This window comes from Lepisma saccharinum, chromosome 1, assembly GCF_977018435.1.
Source record: "Lepisma saccharinum chromosome 1, izLepSacc3.1, whole genome shotgun sequence".
Classification (NCBI taxonomy): domain Eukaryota; kingdom Metazoa; phylum Arthropoda; class Insecta; order Zygentoma; family Lepismatidae; genus Lepisma; species Lepisma saccharinum.
Genome location: NC_139229.1, coordinates 84,230,125 through 84,249,730, shown reverse-complemented (window position 1 = coordinate 84,249,730; position 19,606 = coordinate 84,230,125). Strand labels below are relative to the sequence as shown.

General features: G+C 39.6%; 1 protein-coding gene across 4 annotated transcripts in view; it reads left to right on the top strand.

Annotated features, from left to right (window-relative positions):
- LOC145997216 (cholesterol 7-desaturase nvd-like) overlaps window positions 1–19,606 on the top strand; it is a 150,075-nt gene that overhangs the window by 118,758 nt on the left and 11,711 nt on the right. For all 4 annotated transcript variants that reach the window (XM_083133993.1, XM_083134002.1, XM_083134011.1 and 1 more), the window contains 3 exons: window positions 4,003–4,198; window positions 5,346–5,534; window positions 15,357–15,535. In XM_083133993.1, the coding sequence (XP_082990119.1) occupies window positions 4,003–4,198; window positions 5,346–5,534; window positions 15,357–15,535 (564 nt within the window). The remainder of the gene's footprint in view (window positions 1–4,002; window positions 4,199–5,345; window positions 5,535–15,356; window positions 15,536–19,606) is intronic.

The following is a 19,606-nucleotide window of genomic DNA, read 5'->3' as shown; positions in this document are numbered from 1 at the left end:
TGTATTTTGCATTTACTATAATATATATAATCGCTCTTCTCCGCTCCTAGTTTCTACAATGAACTCTGCTCATCTTTATATGTCATGCTGCCATCTATCGTCGCTCTCGGGAAACATTTCTTCCTTGCATTTTTCATTGTGTCGTCGGAATTGGCACGTGACAAGCCTGAAATGATTATGTTTCTTCAACGAATTTATAATATTTAACATAAATTACTGTGATTGAAATGAAATTATGTGTGAAATATATAATTTTTAGGTACACATTCATTTTCCGGGGGGGCCGTGCCCCACTTGCCCCCCTTCCGGGCGCCCATGTTCACCACTCCTCACCTTCGCGATTAGCCAAAAGTGGCAGAAAAGCGAAGTAAAATCAAATCAGAATACAGCCCCATGGGTTTAACTTCTGGTTTCTTCAAACATATTCCAACCGGTAATGACAACCAATCGATCAGAGCGTTTTCTCAAAGAGAGTTACTCCACTTCCTTCGGGTGGTCGATCCTATAAAAGGAGGAAGAAAGCCACGGTGCATTGACATGGATTCCAAGATTGTCTGCCCCCAATGTTACCGCTGGTGACAGATGTCCTTCGCGTGGACCTTTTCCTGCAACCCAATTTCTTCAGAGGGATTCTTAGATAAACTGCACGCTCTTGTCCACGGGAACGTCTCGTGTCAACAAACCGATTCGTAAATTGTGTAATAAAAACAGCTCACGATATGATGTCACCAATGTGAGCTCGCTTACTTCACAGGGAGGTCGACTTTGAATAACTGTTTTAATACATGTGATTAAATGTTTGGCTTGGACATGCTCAAATGGGATTAATCAAGCCATTCTTGAAATGTCGTAACTTGAGATCTATCTTTGGGGAGATGGCAAAATATAAACGTTTTCTATTCCATAGAAATAATGTCAAAGACTATTTTGCGAAATCATAAAAAATACTCATTACTTTGCTCCTTGGTACGAGGTTAACAAAAGTACTATTGATTTGTAACTTTCAGTAAACCTGATAATTTTGAGGGGCAAGTGGCCCCCTTACCCCCGCCAAGTTACGCCTATTTAACCTCCACAGAGAATCAAAATGTACATTTAGCAACAACACACAACACCCGTTTGCATACAAAACGAAAAGAATATTAAAAACATCGGAAAGACCTAGCAGGGAAACGAGAGTGATACTTATTTGTAAATAATTCATGCGTTTTCCTGCTTCTACAGTCATACGATAATTATCGTTGCTAGGACATATTAAGAAACGCGATGATGTTCCTACAACTCGCATCCTATCGTGAAAAACAAGCTTGAATCGTGCATTGCGCTAGCTCGTAGCTCCCTAATTTCCTCACGATGATTGGTGAACCACCGGTCCCCCACACAGGCTAAAATCTCAGGAGAAAAGTTGTTACACTCCCCCCAGGAGACTCGAACCTACGCGCCTTTCGTAGCCGGAGCCCAAAGCATGATCTCACGGCCTCGGCGCGGGACACTTGACTTATCTACCAAAACTAATATAAAGCATATGGTAATCATAGGATTTGATTCCATGACAACGACGAATTTACTGCTAACTTTATACCCTTAGTATGTACAGCCACCGACTATAAAAATGAGACACCTAGATTCTGAAATACTGACTTCTCTGCAATGCGTTGTGTGTAGGGTTACCAGACGTTCGGTTTTTACCGGACATGCTCTACATTTGAGCCTTATGTCCGGCGTCCGGGAGGGAGGAATTTGAAAAATATCATAAATGACTACATTTTGAGCGTCACATAATTAATATTAATTAGGAAAAAATACGTGTTTCAGTTGAACAAAGAGAAATCATGCAAGTTACAAGTCTATGGACTCAATAGTGAAATTTATTTTGATTGTCATTACCCGAAAGGGAAATAAAGGTTTCTGCTGGAACATAAACTGAAGAAATTTATGAACAAAGTTTTGGGGTCACATTCTGATGATGCCAAGTTATTGAACTAGAAACTACCCTAGATGAACCTTCTGGAACCATTTTAAGTTACGGTAATTGCTGAATATTTATTTGCTATTCCAGGTCATAATAAGAGAGTACTTTCATTACTATCAACAGAACGGAGTCATGAGAGACTTTTTTTTTTATTTTCAAAAAGTGTGTAGAATGTTTGGTACCGGAGTTCAGTATAATTTCAGAGTTTGACTGTTCTGTTTCTCATAAATATATTTTGACTAAACATGAAATGTTGATAAAAATTGGCTCCTCTGAGAAGTATCAGTTAATAAGAAATGTATTGTGTAGTATTGATTACAAGTTTGGAAGTTTTGCATTTAAGAATTCATTAAGAAATCATATTTTTAAAAGCTGAAAAGTGTAGAAAGTAAAAAAATAAAGTGCTCCCCTGTGCTTTGCACCACGTCATGAAGGCGTATAGGGGGTGTGGGGGTTAGGGCCCCAAAATTTCTTGATCTCGGCCGAGCTGGGGGTGATGTGATCAGCACCACGCCCCTGACCGCCTTTACCCCCACAGAGTTTCTTCCAGATACCCACTTTATACGACGCTGGGTGGGCGCCGGAGCCGCTTGAACAGGTTGAAATAGTCCCGGTTTTACAACGCCGGGGATCGAACCCGGGTCTCTCGCAAAGGATTACCCCTATGCGAAAGTATTCACCATCATTCATACGACTTTCACTCATATCAATTGGACTATTTTCTTGATTTTTCTCAGGACAGACAAACACAAATACCCATGCCTTACCCGGGACTCGAACCCGGAACCCCTGGCGTTTTAGCGTCCTGTGCTAACCACTTCGCCACGGAGGTCGACAGACGACTGAGCTACCCAAGTGTATGTCTTGTATTACTTTCTAGCATGTTCTGTAAATGTGTATTGCGAATGTTTTGTGTCCTATATTTTGACTTAAAGTCCTACATTTTGGGACATGTCCTACTTTTCCCTCATAGCGATCTGGTAACCCTAGTTGTGTGTGCTTCCTAACTTAGCGGCGATAGAACTTCCTATTAAGAAAATTGTACTGAAGTTGGCGCATCACCGTAGACTTAGACAACGCATAACGCATTGCAGGGAAGCCAGTATTTAAGGTTGTAAGTGTCCGATTTTTATTGCCGGATACTGCAAATTACTTTCTTCGCGTTTTTGAAATCCGAGATCACTACGAATCTTGCTTTCTTTACTATTGACAGTTGTTTGATGGCAATTTCAATTCATAAAGCATTTACAATACCATTTCGTCATTGAGTTTTTTTTTGTTTGTTTTTTTGTCTTTGCACAGAATATTATGTAAACTTATGGCAAAATATTTTGGTAGCCGGACAATTGCGATGAACACGGTTAGAAGTGAAATGGCGGGTGGAAAATTACGATGACATTTTAAATCTTCCATCAAATTGAAGGGTGGCTTAACACCCCGTACATCACCTTTTACAAGAGAATTATGTGAAATATTGATATTTTCGGTTGCGAATTTGGTTCAATCAAGTTTTTGATCATGGGCTAGAGCCAATAGACACCTTTTGAAATCACCCGTTTTCTCATACAAATATGTGCGAATACACTTTCCAACTCTCTCGTCACATTTCTTCCTTTTATGACCTTCAAGATTAAGTTCCATCCGCATGTACTCATGTACTTGATGTTGACATCTTCTGCTTGGCTCTTGAGGCAGGCCAGAACATCATGAATTTTTGGATGCGGTCTTCCAAGCCACCTATTTATTTTGTTGTTCCAACCTTCAACAATATTATTAGTTCTGTGGCGCCTTTGGTTAGATTAGGTTAGGTCCTGATTGTCGTAATTGTCCTACCATTAATTTGTAAAATGGCCTTCACCGTCAATATCATCGCAATTGTCTGTGATTTTTGTTTCATCGCAATTGTTCTAGATTCAATATTTTTGGCACATTTGAAATTCTTACTATGTAGTAACGTTCTGTCATTCTTAACTTACACTGCAGTTTCAATCTAGAATCATTCCTGCATTTACTGTGTTTGTTTGTTGCAGGATCTGAGTGAAGTTGGATATGGCCACTTGACAGACAACCGCGCAGGTCGTGGTAAAACGAAGAAAGAGCTGGTTCGAGAGGTCCTGAGGAGAAGGAAGATAGGGAACATGCCCCCCGTGTTCCCCAACGGATGGTTTGTGCTGATCGAATCAGATGAACTGAGACCAGAGCAAGTCCAGCATGTGGCAGCACTGGGTAAGTTTCAAGAAAGGCACATACAAGGGTTTGCGTTCAATGTTTTCACGGTACAGAACAACAAACCTGAATTGTCTTTGTTTCAAAAAGGCCATTCGAGGAATTCCAAACAGGATTTTTATGTCGTGCGTGCAAAATGCAGAGCGAGTTACAAAACCCTGCGGCATTAGACAAAATAGGCAAAAGAATGATAATTACATTGGTGAGTAAATGATTCCTATGGCATTGGAGAACTATTTAGAATTCGTAAATATAAATTCCATAGACGAAACTGAAAGACAACTTTTAACTGTTGCCTCTTACATTCCTCAAATACTTTTGTTACATAAAATTGTACACAACGATTTTAATTTAAATCCCTTATGACGTTATTCACCTTACGAGAGAACGCGCTAGATAAGTGTTATCTCTATCGTAACTCTATCCCGTTGGTGTTTGTTGTGTAACACGTTAGTCACGGTAGATAAATCAAACTAGTTTTAACATTTGCATTTTAATTATTTTGGAGCGACTTTTCTTTCTCTCTAGAATAATAAGGACGACGAGGGCTGCTTGTTAATTCATGAAATAGATTTAAAAGAAACGAACACAATGAAACATTCGCCGACCGCCATGACGAGGTTAGCACAAAGCAGGGGGATGGATTTATAAAATTTGGGCCCTTAGGCGGCGTTTATTTGATTTTCATTTTGTCTTGTGGCCTGCCGACATTAGGGTTTGGTGGTAGAGCAGCCTACGGCTGAACTTCGCCCTCTTAATAAAGGAATTATTATTATTATTATTATTATTATTATTATGTTTTGTTATCACATGATACTTCACAAAATTGCACTTTCTGTATTACTAACGCTTCTAAACTTTAAAATATTGACACATCTAATTAAAAGTTATTCGTTAAACTTCGATATAACAATACACTCGTTTTTGTGCGGCCTACTAGGCCATAACCTAGGATAGCCTAGTGGCAAATCCCTCTGGCCAAGAGGAGCAGAAAAGCGACGCTAAATAAAAAAAAATGAAAATGAAATAAACGCAGTAAAACATGCATGCTTTTTCTAGTATACGCGGTTAATTCAGCACTGTTTTGCTGCACATTGTGGTTTGATCTTGTTCAGTAGTAAATAACGCAACCGTGTTCGTTTTTCAGGGGAGAACTTCGCGGTGTTCCGTACAAAGAACGGCGAGGTCCATGTGCTGGATGCCTACTGCCCCCATCTGGGCGCCAACTTAGCGGTGGGAGGTGTTGTGCACGGGAACTGCTTGGAGTGTCCCTTCCACGGATGGCGCTTCAGAGGCAACGACGGCAAGTGCGTCACTATTCCCTACACGGAGAAAGGTAACTTACTGCTATATTATATAAATGTTCATAATAATCCAATTGTATATTAAAACCACGAAAATATGCATTAGAAAATAGCTGTTCTACAAAAGAAAATGATGTAAAAATAAATGCAAGATTTATGAGAAAACAAAAAGGTTGTTACATCCAGAGTTATTAACATGGATGCCCATCCCCCTCCCAAGACCAATGGCGCATCTCCAAAACCATATCATGCGTCTCCCCCCCCCCTCAAGTCATATCATTCGCGCCCTCAAATCATATCGTAATCCCCACAAAGTATTTAATTACGACAGCCTGTCTACTGAAAATAACATTTTTCTTAGCTATACTAAATTCTATACTTGATCTGCCCCGCCTCCCTAAACAGGGGTGCCAGATCACTCAAGACCAGCCCTAAAATCGTTCATCATAATCCCCCCACAATAATTTGCATGAATACGTAATAATTTATGTCTAATTCAATGAAATACCATGTTAAACTGTTCATATTTTTTTATTGTTTGATTTTCGAGAAAACTTAAGGCTAGCACATTGATTGGTTAAAAGTAGTAAATGAAATTATGTAAATATGCATATAAATAGTGTTTGTGAGTGGGTTTATAATACTCGCAATTTGAGTATTTAACACAAATTGTTACACAACTTATAGTAGAGGAAATATACGGTTTCACCCGGAAATAATTGCAACACAAATGTCTTTTGTGCCAGATTGTGCGGATTGGTATAGTGAATAATATATTAAAAATCCACCATCCAAATGTTTGGGGGGAAATCCGCCATCTTGGAAAATGGCGGCCAAAATTCAACTTAAATATTTAAAAAAATTAATGTCTCGAAAACGGTGCATTGTAGACAAAAGATGAAGATAACCAAAATGAAAGAACAGAAAATTTGCTAAACTATGGTTTTTGTTTGATAGAGCTACCATAAATCTTAATTGAATTAGAAAGATTCAAATATTTTCTTTAATTTTCAGAATTAGCAAGAAAGTTGGTTCCTGACACAAAAAACAGCAAATATGTAAGAAACTATGTAATTTACGTCCTAAACTCACTGAATCAAATTCATGGCTTATGATTTCCTCTAGAGATTGGTTTTTGGTTCGTGTCTTTAGTGTCTGGGCTTGAGCTATGGAGTTTAATACAGAGTCATGTGTTTCTCTAAATTTACGTGTTCCATTTCATATGATATTGGTTGATTCATTGATTTGATTTATTTTACTTCGCTTTTTGTGCCACTTTTGGCTAATTTGCGAAGATGGGAATGAGTGTTGATGATATAATGAAATTGATGAATGGACACTCATTAACATCCATGCCCTGGTCGGGATTCGAATCGGGGACACCTGGCGTTGTAGCGAGATTATAATATTGGTGAGAACGTAATACATTGGTTTCTGCAGTGTTTTGTTCACGTGGCGTTTGCTACTTACATGTTGTTTTTGTTGTTCAAAAATGTATGTACACAGTAGCGGCGATTAGGTGTCTTTAACTTAACAAGAGGGGAGGAGTGGGGTGGAGGTGCAAGGATAGTTTACTTTCCATTGACTGCAATTAGAAAGAATCGTATTGAAAATGAAATTCGGGCAGATGATTTTGGCTCAAATCTACTGGTAGACAAGGCTTAGAATTAAGAGACCATAGTGCGGGCACAAGAAGTGTGTATAGGGGGTCGACTGCTCCCCATGCCCTCATCCCTAATCGCCGCCACTGTCAATACATTGAACTAATATGATACGGTAAAATACGGTTCTTAAGCGGTCACTTTGCCTTAGAGTCCATTTCAGAGTTTTTCATAGATTCGATATATTTTTCTTCCAAATTATGCACCTGCTTTAAATTAAGCAGTATACCAACATTAGCACTATATTTTAAGTAGTGATGTTATTAATAAATATCGAGAATATCACTTATGTCTTGTAATGCAGCTATAGTATAAAACTTCACATTCTACCCAGTAAAGCGCCAAACACACATTCTCACAACATACCGTTGCGTTACGAGCGAAGCAAGCAAGAAAATGATTACATCCATTTCTTTGCAGGGCTTCCAAGAATTTAATTTAATTTAAGTGGGTGTCAATACTTTCCTAGGATCCCGATATATTTAGTATTTTCATACTTCCCTTTTGGCACGTTCGGGGTCGAAAACGTGTGGCCATATCGCTGAACACAGTATCCAAATTTAATGTTCGAACCCTCACTTCACTACAGGAATCCCTTGATAATCTAAATTTTAACACTTTATCAAGAGTTTCCTATCTCCCCCTTTAAACTTAATACTCAATTCTACCAACAAAATTTCCATTCCAATTTTCGACTTACTGTTGATATTGAAGAGTGGATATTGCCTCCTCCAAAAAATTAATTCTTAGTCTCCACACCAGAATTTCCGCAACAGTGTAAGACGATAGTAATACACAAGAATTGGATACCCCCCCTAACTAAAATACCCGCCATAATATAAGACCTAGAGTTGGATACTGCCCTCCCCCACACGTTTAATTCAGAACCCACGTGTCAATTAAGGCGTAATATGTAAGTTGGATATTCCCCCCTCCCTTCGATAATACCCTTAAACACTTTTTCTTCATCTAATGGATTAAATATGGTGCATTTAAGGAGTAAAATTTTTACATCTATTTTGGAAAAATATGTAAATGTTGAATTTTATATTATTTGAAGGGGAAAAAATCCCCCGAAAAATCTCGATGTGGGCACCCCTGGAACGCGGAAACTTCGGTGGCGAGACCCACCAACGAGCTGGCTTAGACTGTTGGTATAATACGTATTATGTTATGTGGGTAATGGAGAAATCTGAGAACCTTGTTTGTATGCGGAGGATGGGCTTAAAATTAGCCCTGACACGGATGAAAATTTAACCCAGTTGCCAGGGATACTAATTAGGAAACGATCCGCAGTGTTCCCCCCACCCGCCCCTTAATTGACGCCCTTTTTGTTTTTTGTCATCAGACTCATCACATGTCTAGTTTTATAATCATGGCGGTTTAAGGGTCTGGCGGCTGCCAAGGCCACCACCGTTGGGGGCGCCAAAATTAATTGAAGTTACTGCTGCATATCGTTATAAAGACATTGCAAACTCGTGTAGCACATATATACAATAAAGGTGTTCTTTAACGGTAACACTTCTATTTAAAAAAAATAAGTCTGTTGTCTTTCGTCATTAAGGGCCTCCCCGATGGCGCAGTGGTAGCGTCGCCGCCTTGTAATCAAGGTGTCCCGGGTTCGATACCCGGTGGAGGCACAATTGGTTCGGATCCCACTTTAAACTGTAGGTCCAGTCCCGATTAGCCTTACTGTGCATAAAGTGGACTTAAAACACCAATTCAACAAAGTCTTTCGTCTTAAGACTGTAAATATTAGCTTGGTCATGTTTTTATTGGAGAGTCGCGGTAGCTCATCTGTCGACCTGATCACTACGAAGCCAGAGGTTCCGGGTTCGAATCCTGGTTCGGACATAGATGTTTGTGTTTGTCCAAAATGTGAAAAGAGAGAATTTAGTACAAAAATTGACACGTGAAAACTGGGAAAAAGTTAATAACGGGAGATACTACCGCTTGGGGGCATTGCTTTAAAAAAAAAATCTTAAATCATCTGGCTCCATGCGGAAGACCCGGGTTCGAATCCCGGTGCAGATGATCTGAACCAGGAAATTTTCCAGTCATTTCCGTGTTTCTGAGTTACCCACTCAGCCTCGTATCAATGGGTACCTGGGGGTTAAAGGCAGCCGAGCACGATGCTGATCACATCATCCCAAATAAGGGGGCCCGCGTAGAAAGTTGGAGGGGGTGACAAGGTAGAAAGAAATAAGGGGGGCCGCGTAGAAAGTTGGAGGGGGGTGACAAGGTAGAAAGAAGTTGGAGCCAAAAATTCATCTTGAGAGCTCTTTCTACAATGGCCTCTGAGCGAAGACGTGCTGATGGCTAGTGTTCATATTTCTCATTTGAATATGATCACTAGGGCTCGGATTTTTAGGTGCTAAAAATCAGAAAAATATTTATTTTTTATGTGCTCAAAATATGGAAAATATTTACACTTTATGTACTTAAACATGGAAAATATGCACTTTTATGTGCTAAAAAAGTTGAAAATTTCTGCTTAAAACAGCTCTACTCACCAGATGAAATTAGCATGTTTTGCTGAAAAATGGTGAATTACAATACACCACAACTGTCATCTTCAAATTGTCCATTACAAAGGACTGACGATTGTCTCGAAACAGTGCCTTATACTGCGAAAATGTTTGTTCTACATCACATGAAGTCAACCTCGCATACTTAAGGCATCATATTTCACTCACACTTAAATATCCAATATTGTCTTCCTGTTCACCGTCCAATACATTCGAAATGTTACACATCATTTTAAAGCCGGAATTTTTTGCCATGACATCTTGGAGTTTTCTGCGAAGCAATTGTGCCTTTGGTCCATTAAGTTTGTTGAGCTTGCTCTCCACTTCACGAACTTCTTTAACTGCTTCTGACAAAGGAATGTCCGTTGCTTCTAGTTTCTTGATCGTATTACATAGGAAACTCAAATTTGCAGAAATATAAGCCAGGTCATTTCTTAATGTAGAGTCACTCAACATACCTTGAAGAATTTCAATTGAAGAAGCATCATCTTTATTCAGTCCATTAACAACAGATGAAAATTCTTCAAAATTTTCTGCATAGTATGCAACAGCATTAAGCCATGTTCCCCACCGCGTAACTACAGGTGTGGGTGGCAACGGTGTTTGGGGATTTTCCTTTTTGAAGATTTCAATTCTTGTTGGCGATTTCACAAACACCTTTTTTCCATTCGAAATCAATTTATCTACATTAGGATATACATTTCTGATTTCTTCACATACCCTATGCAATCCATGAACAATGCACGTAACATGAGTCATTTTAGGATAACTGACTGCAAGACCTTCTGCTGCTTTCTTCATATATGCTGCAGCATCTGTGAGCAAAAGTAAAACATTGTCGAACTTCACCCCACTTGGCCACAATATCTGCATGGCTTCATTGAACAATCTAGCAATTGTAACATGATTTGTGGCACACAGTTCTTGGCACGTTAAAAGAAAAGATTTACTTGAAATTGTTTCATCATTTTTCAATAACCCAACAACTACATTTCCCACTTTCCTACCACTTGAGTCCGTACTTTCATCTATGTTGACCCAGATTTTTTCATTCTCACAGATATCACGAATTTTCTGCATCGTTTCTGCGTAACACTTTGGGAGGTAACATTTCCTTAAAGTAGACTCATCTGGGGTGTCGATGTTTGTGTATTTGCCTAAAAAATTTCGCAGCTGAGGATGATTCACCTTATAAAGCGGTATGTCAGCAGAAACAAAAGCCATACACAAATCCGCACAATAACGAGAAAACTTGGATGGTTCTTGGGACGAACTTGGGATGGGGTCACCAATAAGGGATTGTTTGCTTTTCACACGCACAGCTGCAGCAATATGTTTACTGCCATTCACATGTTGGGTTACCTGAGATCGCTGTTCTGCTGTTATGGCTTTTCCACAGGGCTGACAAAAGAGTAGCTTTCCATCAGTGGTAAATGTGTTCTTGAATTAAGCAACATATTGCTGCAAACGATAGCTTGGTGCAGATTTCACTTTCGGCATTTTCAAACACGCACACACTTACAGAAAACTCGCACCTTTCGAACGAAACACACTACAGAAGGTCGTTCGGGATCTCTGAGGACAATGTTGGAAGGGTGATAAGTTCATGAAAACCCATGTCGCCACCAACGATCATGCTCAATTGGAAAACCAGCATTCCGCGCTATAGCTCGACAATGTAATTTCCATTGCAACATACTTTTCCGAAGAGTTATCATGTCCAACTTTTCCCACTCCTCCTGACAGGCTTTCCAGAGGCCATTGAGAGTGCGTGGATGTCTCTTTCATAAGGCCCATTTTAGGAGTCCAAATGCACAGAAATCCATGGGTGACCCATCTGGCACCTTGACCGGAATGTCACTGTAAGGAATTGCACAGATGCCAGTTTCCACCTCCATTCGCTGTAAGAACAGACGAGTCGAACGGGAGGTATGGCTGGATGCTTTATCTTGGTGCACCCAGACCTGGTTTTTGGCCCCCCCATACAGTGCCGGGATATCTATGTTATAAATGGGTGTTAAAACCTCATCCTGATAGTACGTGGAGTTCACCTTCACATTATTAGCTACACGGTGAATTGCTAGCTTGCCATTATAGCAGTAACCAGCTATGATCATGAAACCCCGTGGAAAACTTTCCTGGCATTCTCGATACAATGTTTGATAATTGTTTTTGTCGCGAGGGCGGTAGTAAATCGCACGGGATTTGTGACAGTCACTAAGGTAGACATATGCTTCGTCTAATGTCACCACATTTTTCCATCTCTCCCCTGCAAGATAGGTCTCATAGAGCTTTCTAGCGTTCGTGCGACGTTCCGCAATGTGACGAGGCAACAGCTTGTGAACTCGCCGCTTATGCCGCATTTCTAGTTGCAGGTCCTTCTTGATTATGGTGTTCACTGTTGACACAGACATTCCCAACTTACGTGCGATACTCCTTTGGGGGGCAGGGTTACCACCTGACACAAGGGCCTTAACTTTTCTCACTATGTCCGGTGTACGACTCGTAGCTGCTCGTGGATTTACCTGTTTCTTCCCTTGTGGAATTAGGCCCAGTCGGCCTTTGCCTTTTTTGTTCAATACCGCACCGATCCCGTTCTTCGATATCACAAAACCACGCTTCTTGCACATTCCTTTGATTGCCGAATAGCTATATTTAGCATCGGAAAGGGCTGTTATGTAGCCCTCCCAGTATGGTTCAATTTTCTTCGGCATCGTTGTAGGTAAATGGCATAACACTCTGCACACGCTTTCTCGGTACTGACGTGACTCAGCATGCACCATTTGGACAGACTGACGTTGATAACAGGGCCGCCAGCGGCTTTCAAAATCGTCACCAGAGATCCCGAACAACCTTCTGTAGTGCTTCTCCCACGCAATACCACGCCAAGCAAATACTGTGGGACAATCTGTCCACTACTGAAAGTTGAGCTTACGTTTTACCTTTCAGTATGGACAATTCGTTACATCCAGACTGGATACTGTTGCCAGGTCTTGCAGAAATTTTTCCCTCTCTAAGATGAGAAAATAAATACAGCGACTATAAAAAAAAAAAAAACCTTTTGATTTTTTTCTGGGAAATCTTAAAAAGATAAGAAAATTTAAGTAGATACGAAATTTTATGTGAAATTTTTGGGACAAAACATTCATTTTATGCATTTATGAGCGAATATTAAGAAATATGTATTTACATAAAAAAAATTGGAAAATATGTTTTTTTATGTGAAATAAAATTTGATATATAGACTCCTGTTAGTATGATCGGAATTTGTAACTCACTTACGAGGTCATATCTACTCGCAGAAAAAATATTTATTTACCTAAAAATCCGAGCCCTAATGATCACATGCCTTTGTTCGTGTTCACTCAACTCCAGGTACCCTTGATCAAGCAGCTGACGTTGCTTTCAATGAAATGCCAAGTTAAGAGCATTAATCTCAAGCCGAAAAAAAGTAGCGTTGAAACGAACACGTAGAGCCACAACTAGACTGAGCATAACAGACCAAGCAACCATGGCATGTTTGTTCTCTGCACTGGCGCCAATTTCGATAACAACGCAGGCAGACCTTTGACACGAAAGGATGTAAGATGTGAGGGTGTTTGACAAGCTCCGCAGCCCAATGGGGCCATTGTTTTCTTGTTTGCTTCAAGTGAAGCGCTGTCTACGTGAGAAGGTGAAGGAAGCCTTTGTTGGGTGCCAAATCGAAAATTGGACCAAGTAATATGTATCATTACGTTCTGGTAACACTTATCTCGTAAAAATTACTGAAAATTAGTATCAACTGGAGTTATGTAGGTGGAAGTAGTTACGGGTATGGTGAGAGGCACATCAAGCTGCTAACACGTCGCGGGAATGCAAAGTTCTTGGGATGGACGATATCGGAAATTTGATATCGTGATATATCGTAAAGAAAATATCGTCACAGACGATACGATGCAATATTTTTCCCGTATCGTGATATCGGCGATATATCGTCTCGACCAGAGGCGCAACCACGAATTTTTGTCTGGGGGCGGGGGGCAAGTACCAGGATAAACATGCCCATAATAATAATAATTTTAATAATAATAATGCTAATAATAATATTATTATAACATAATTATTATTCATATGATTTATTTTACTTCGCTTGAGGGAGGTCGGCAGTCGGTAGGTAAGGCAAGGCTCTTCAGGGCTGTTGCGGAAAGGATTGTTGTTATTATTATTATTATTATTATTATTATTATTATTGTGCCACTTTTGGCTAATTGCGAAGATGGGGATGAGTGATGATGATATGATGAAATTGATGAATGGACACCGGAATTCGAACCCGGACCAACATTATTATTATTATTATTATTTTATTAGTAGTGGTGGCGGTGGTGGTAGTGGTAGTATCAAAGACGTTATTACCCCGTAAATTATGCAAAAAGGGGGTAGAAGTTGGTGCTAAAGCATTCGTGTTCGAACAAAAGATTTGAATTATTTTTTCAACACGTTCAATTTGACATTAATAATGGAAAACAAGTAGGCTACACAAACTATTTTTGAAAGACAGAAAATGCTTGATAAATGCATTTCAAATATAATTATTTTTTACATTAACATGTATAACTTTCGTACAGCTTCACATACGTATATTGCAACATGGAGCGATGAGGACACTAAATTGTGTACGTAACTATTCAAAGTTTATTTAATACATATTATATAAAAGTTAACTAACTAACTCCCTAGCCTTTTTAAACCCGAAGGTTCATGGCTGCAGCAACACAGGCCTTCCATCTTTCCCTATCTTGAGCAAGTTCTATATACTCTTTTCCATCCCTACCGATTTCCCTTAGGTCCATCTCAACGTTGTCCCTCCATCTTCGTCTTGGCCTTCCTACAGTTAAATACACAACCAACTTATCCATCTCACAATAAACCAACAGCAAAAATTACATAAATTGTCTCTCAAATGTCCACGTTCACTTTCCTCATGCATTTAAAACAAAATGAATTAAGACAAGTCTTATTTCTCTGTCCGGTAAATTACAATGCATTACAGAGACCAATGCATTACAGAGACCAGGCTGAAATCAATATTGATTTAATAGGGCACAAATAATTTCACGAGACGCCAATGCATTCTCTCTTATACAACTTTTGTGCCTCCCCGATGGTGTAATGGTAACATTGTCAGCTTGTGATCAAGGGGTCCCAGGTTCGATACCCGGTGAAGGCACATGCCACAGTGGTTCAGATCCCACTTTAAACTGTAGGCCCAGTCCCGATTAGCCTTTCTATCCGTAAAGTGGATTTAAAACCTCAAATCAATTAATTTTATAACTTATTTCCATTTAGATCGTTCGGCGCCCAGGACTGACTCCCGACGCCCCCGAGCTACGGTTCTGAACTTGATGAGACTAAGAAAAGCAGGCTTCTTTGAGAAGAGTGGGCCTCTTACACTGTTCCCGAGGAAGTTTTTAGACGTTTTTAATGTGCTGTTCGTCTTGTGCAGATCCCTTTATATCCTTGCACTTTAATCCTTTCTCAAGGGACTCTTCACACCTCTTTTTTAACTGTATGGTTTTTGGATAAGAAGATTTTTCCTCGTGAACTTCGAAAGGTGCAAAATGCCTATACGTGCCGACATACCCAACATTTTTAATTCACTCATTCTTTTTTGTCTATTTCGCAGTTCCTGAATTTGCGAAAGTGAAACGCTGGACGTCCCTGGAGAGGAACGGCTTCATCTTCGTGTGGTACCACGCCGAGGAGGAGGAACCAACATGGTGGCCGCCAGCAGTGGATCAGGTCGAAAGCGGGAAATGGCAGTACAGGGGACGGTCTGAATTCACCATCAGTGCTCACATAGAGGTAAGGCGTCATCAATTATCTATATTTGTCCTTCTAACTACGACACCCGAGACATCAATGACGATGAATTGAACGCTGGATTACCACTGAGGGTAATTTTTCAAGCCGTTCTGAATAAATTCAATGATAATGTAATGTTGGATTACACTGGTTAAGAAATTTTCATCAAAAGTTTGTAAATCCCTTGAATTGAGATTTTTTACATTGATTTGAAGATAATTGGATAAAATATAAACATAGCTGTAGTTTCCGAAATTGGGGCTCATAAGAATTTCATTATGCAACAGTTTATTCCAAACAAAATGTTAGGACAATAATTCATAGATACGGGTAAGGAAGAAAAATAAGCAAAAGTAAGTGGAAAAAGATGATCAAAGATGCACATATAAAATGAAAGATATATTAAAGAAATACATAGATAACTCGAGGTTCAAGAAGAAAAACAAAAGCATAAGAGGAGAGGCGAAAAATAAAAAGGGAATAATATAAAAGAAGAAGAATTGAGGACAAAAAAGTGTTCGATTGGATTGTTGGACTTTTTGTGTGTTCAGAGATTAGATTGTCCCTTCTTCCCCATAGATGGCAGTAACGTTCGTAAACAGCAGTGTTACCAGCTTTTGCATGCTTTGAAAGGTGTGGTGACCAGTTTTCATTTGACTGGGCCGTATAATAGTTTCAATGCCACATTTCGCCGTTGGATTGCAGTTGGTGTTTTAAGTCCACTTTATGCACAGCAAGGCTAATCGAGACTGGACCTACAGTTTAAAGTGGAATCCGAACCACTACGTGCCTCCATCGGTATCGAACCCAGGACCCCTTGATTGGAAGGTAACGAGTCTATCACTGCGCCATCAGGGAGGCCCACCCCACCTGTTGTGTTACAAGTATCACATCCTTGTCGCGTTGCGATTAGCCAAGATCAGTAGGAAAGCGACGCTAAATACAAATACACAGGGAAAGAACGTGCTTTGTCCATTTGTAGCCAAATTGAGGTAAAAGTGCTATCAGAAAGCTTTGTGAAGGGTCTTCCTAACTTAGAATTGTACAAGAATAGAACCTTTTTTTCCATCCATTATGACGAATTTTTGGTTGCGTATGCAGGGAAAGACATGACATGCTCATAACAAGAAAATAACGTGCTCTCCTGTAAAATCAAGAAAATGCACAAAGCACGTACTTTCCTTGTGGTCTTCAAATATAAATACATGTATATAACGTTGTGGAGACGATGTCGCCTTGTAATCAATGGGTCCTTCAGGCCCGTAGCCAGGCAGGGGCCAGGGGGGATAAGCCCCTGTAAACTATTTTCTGTAATTTGTTTGCAGTGAGGAGTGAAAATGTAGACAGCAGATATTATTTTACTCACATCTTTGGTGAAGGATAAATTCACAGAACATGAACAACAGCTAACACATTTCTTCATCTTATTTGTAAGAAGAAGTATATGTAGCGGCAAGTATTTAGAAGATTCTCTTCTCTAGACTTTGGAAGGTTCTTTCACAGGGCAGCTTCTTTATCTGTACCTTCGCTGCCCCATTTGCGACCTCCCACTTAAGAGAGAAATCTGTGACTTTGATGTCATCATGCAAATTCCCTCTGCATCTGTGTCAAAGGTCAACAGCCAGTGGCGCAGGAACGTTTTTTACAAAATTCAACACACACACACACACACACGTGTGTGTGTAGGGGGGTGCACTGGCGTACACAGGGAGGAGATGAAGGGTCTACAGCTCCTCCGAAATTTTGAGAAAATAGATTTTTTTCTTTCTTTCATAGCCTACTAATGAGTGTCAACGTTATTTATATAAAAATGTGTACTTTAAGTTAAGCGAAAGCATGTGCGGCATCATTAACTGAAGATTGTTGCATCTTCAAATAAATTCCAAACATTGTCACTTCACTCGGAGACCTTGTGTATCCAATTGAAATTGCAAGTTCAGTGCCATGAATCTAACCTTAACTCATCAGAGAAATCGTTTAGAAGTTTTTATACTTTTAAACCTGCTTTTCCTTTCAATAAACGGACCTCCAGTTCCAGTACATTTCTTCGATGCAGAAAAAATTGAAAAAAATTTGGATGAAGTCTAGCATCACGTGCCCTTGACAAAGCAACTCGAACCTACGGGAACAACCTCAGTCAAACATCTATTCAGATGATTTATATAATTTTCTTATAGTTTGGTTTTACATTTTAACTTTGGTTTTGCATTTTAACTTGAGAAGAATGTTGATTTGTGTTCAATTCAATATCTGTACCCCCTCTTCTTCAATTATAAGCATACTTACTATGTAGGTAAGAAAATGTATGCGAGGTTGAAATTAATGGAAACGTGTGTTTCTGGGGAACAATACGTTTATAGTGAGGCAGTAAACCATGGATCTCTCTGAGAAATCAAAGGTCACAACATTTTTTAATATCTAGGAAACATCGCTGCTCCATTTCAACTAGGAATGTTATCGAGATGAGACGAGTCAAGTCAAGTGAAGACTCCTGTCTGTGTGATGAGGTCGTTCTCGTTATTGTATGTGCTAGTTCTTGTCTCGGTCTCTAGTTTGTCAAAAACTTATTCCAGATTCATTTTATGTTCAGATAGGCTAATCGGGACTGGATCTACAGTTTAAATGAAATACGAAAAATATAAATATCTGCAATTAAATTGCCTAATGATAGTTTTCATGCATTTATATATGCGTTAAAATGTTTAAAAAATCTGCTTATAGTGAAGGAATATGAAGTTATAATTTATATAATTTCATAGGTAATAAATTTTTTCACAATTTCTTTTGTGAGAATTATGGAAGCATTTAATCTAGGAAAGAAGGTCAGTCGTATACTCTTCTAAACCAGATATACTTATATCGTGCGTCCATTTCGATCTGCAGCCGGGAGATCGGGAGAAGCGTGGCGGGCGACGCTGACGGAGAAGCCGACATTTGCGGCCTGTAATGCCCGCTTATTTTTATAGACATATGCAGACATTTATATAAATATTGCAAAACGATCACTAACCTGTGTTATAACACGCAAAAGTTCTTCTGTAATTCATCCAAGTTCTGCTCTTATATACACAAATAAATACGCTATAGAAACGATGTTAAGAGCCACAGATAAAAAAGCATTTTAATCATGGTTTTGATCAGTAACGTCCTGCTTAAGTTTATATCCTTGAAAGAGTTTTGTGGCGATGGAAATCGTTTGGAGGTTTCGAATGTGCAACACTGTATCAGGATTACACTGCAGACGAAACCGATAAAAGTGAATGGTTTTCGTGAGCTTCCTCGCAATCCGAAATATCCGAGCTCGAGTTTTTTGTTCCTTCGCGACTAGATGAAGACAGAGTTGTAAATATAGTGGCGAGCAATGTAAACCAAGAGCGTGTTAACTTCGTACTGTGCGCAAGAGTGTTATTCTTGGTTACTTGCAGTTACTTGTTTGTGTTATTGTAGTGTGTATGTGTGACGTGTCAGTGAGACGATTGGAATGCCAGCCGCAAGATTCACGTTAGAACAAAGATTTTTTTATATATGACACGTACCTACGTGAAAACAAACTCGTGTAGAGACGTGTGTAAGTAATTTGTACAGAAATTCCCATGCGTTTCAACTCCACACAGAGATACGGTTAGATATCTTGTCCTTAAATTACGAGAAACTGTATCGTTAAATTTTAAAACACCTAAGCAAAAACGACGGATTCTAACCGAAGCAAAACTCGATGATATTGGTGCAGCGTTAGAACGGTCTCCAAACAAACCTCTACGCCGTGTTTCACAAGAGGTGGGCGTGTCAAAATCATCGGCACATACAGTCACTAAGCTACTAAAATTAAAAGCATACTCTTATAACACAGGTTAGTGCTCGTTTTGCAATATTTATATAAATGTCTGCATATGTCCATAAAAATAAGCGGGCATTTCAGGCCGCAAATGTCGGCATCTCCGTCAGTGCCGCCCGCCACGCTTCTCCCGATCTCTCGGCTGCAGATCGAAATGGACGCACGGTATCTTATCTGTCAATCAGTAGACTACTACTTTAGAATTGTGTACCCCCTCCTTTACAATAAGGGACATT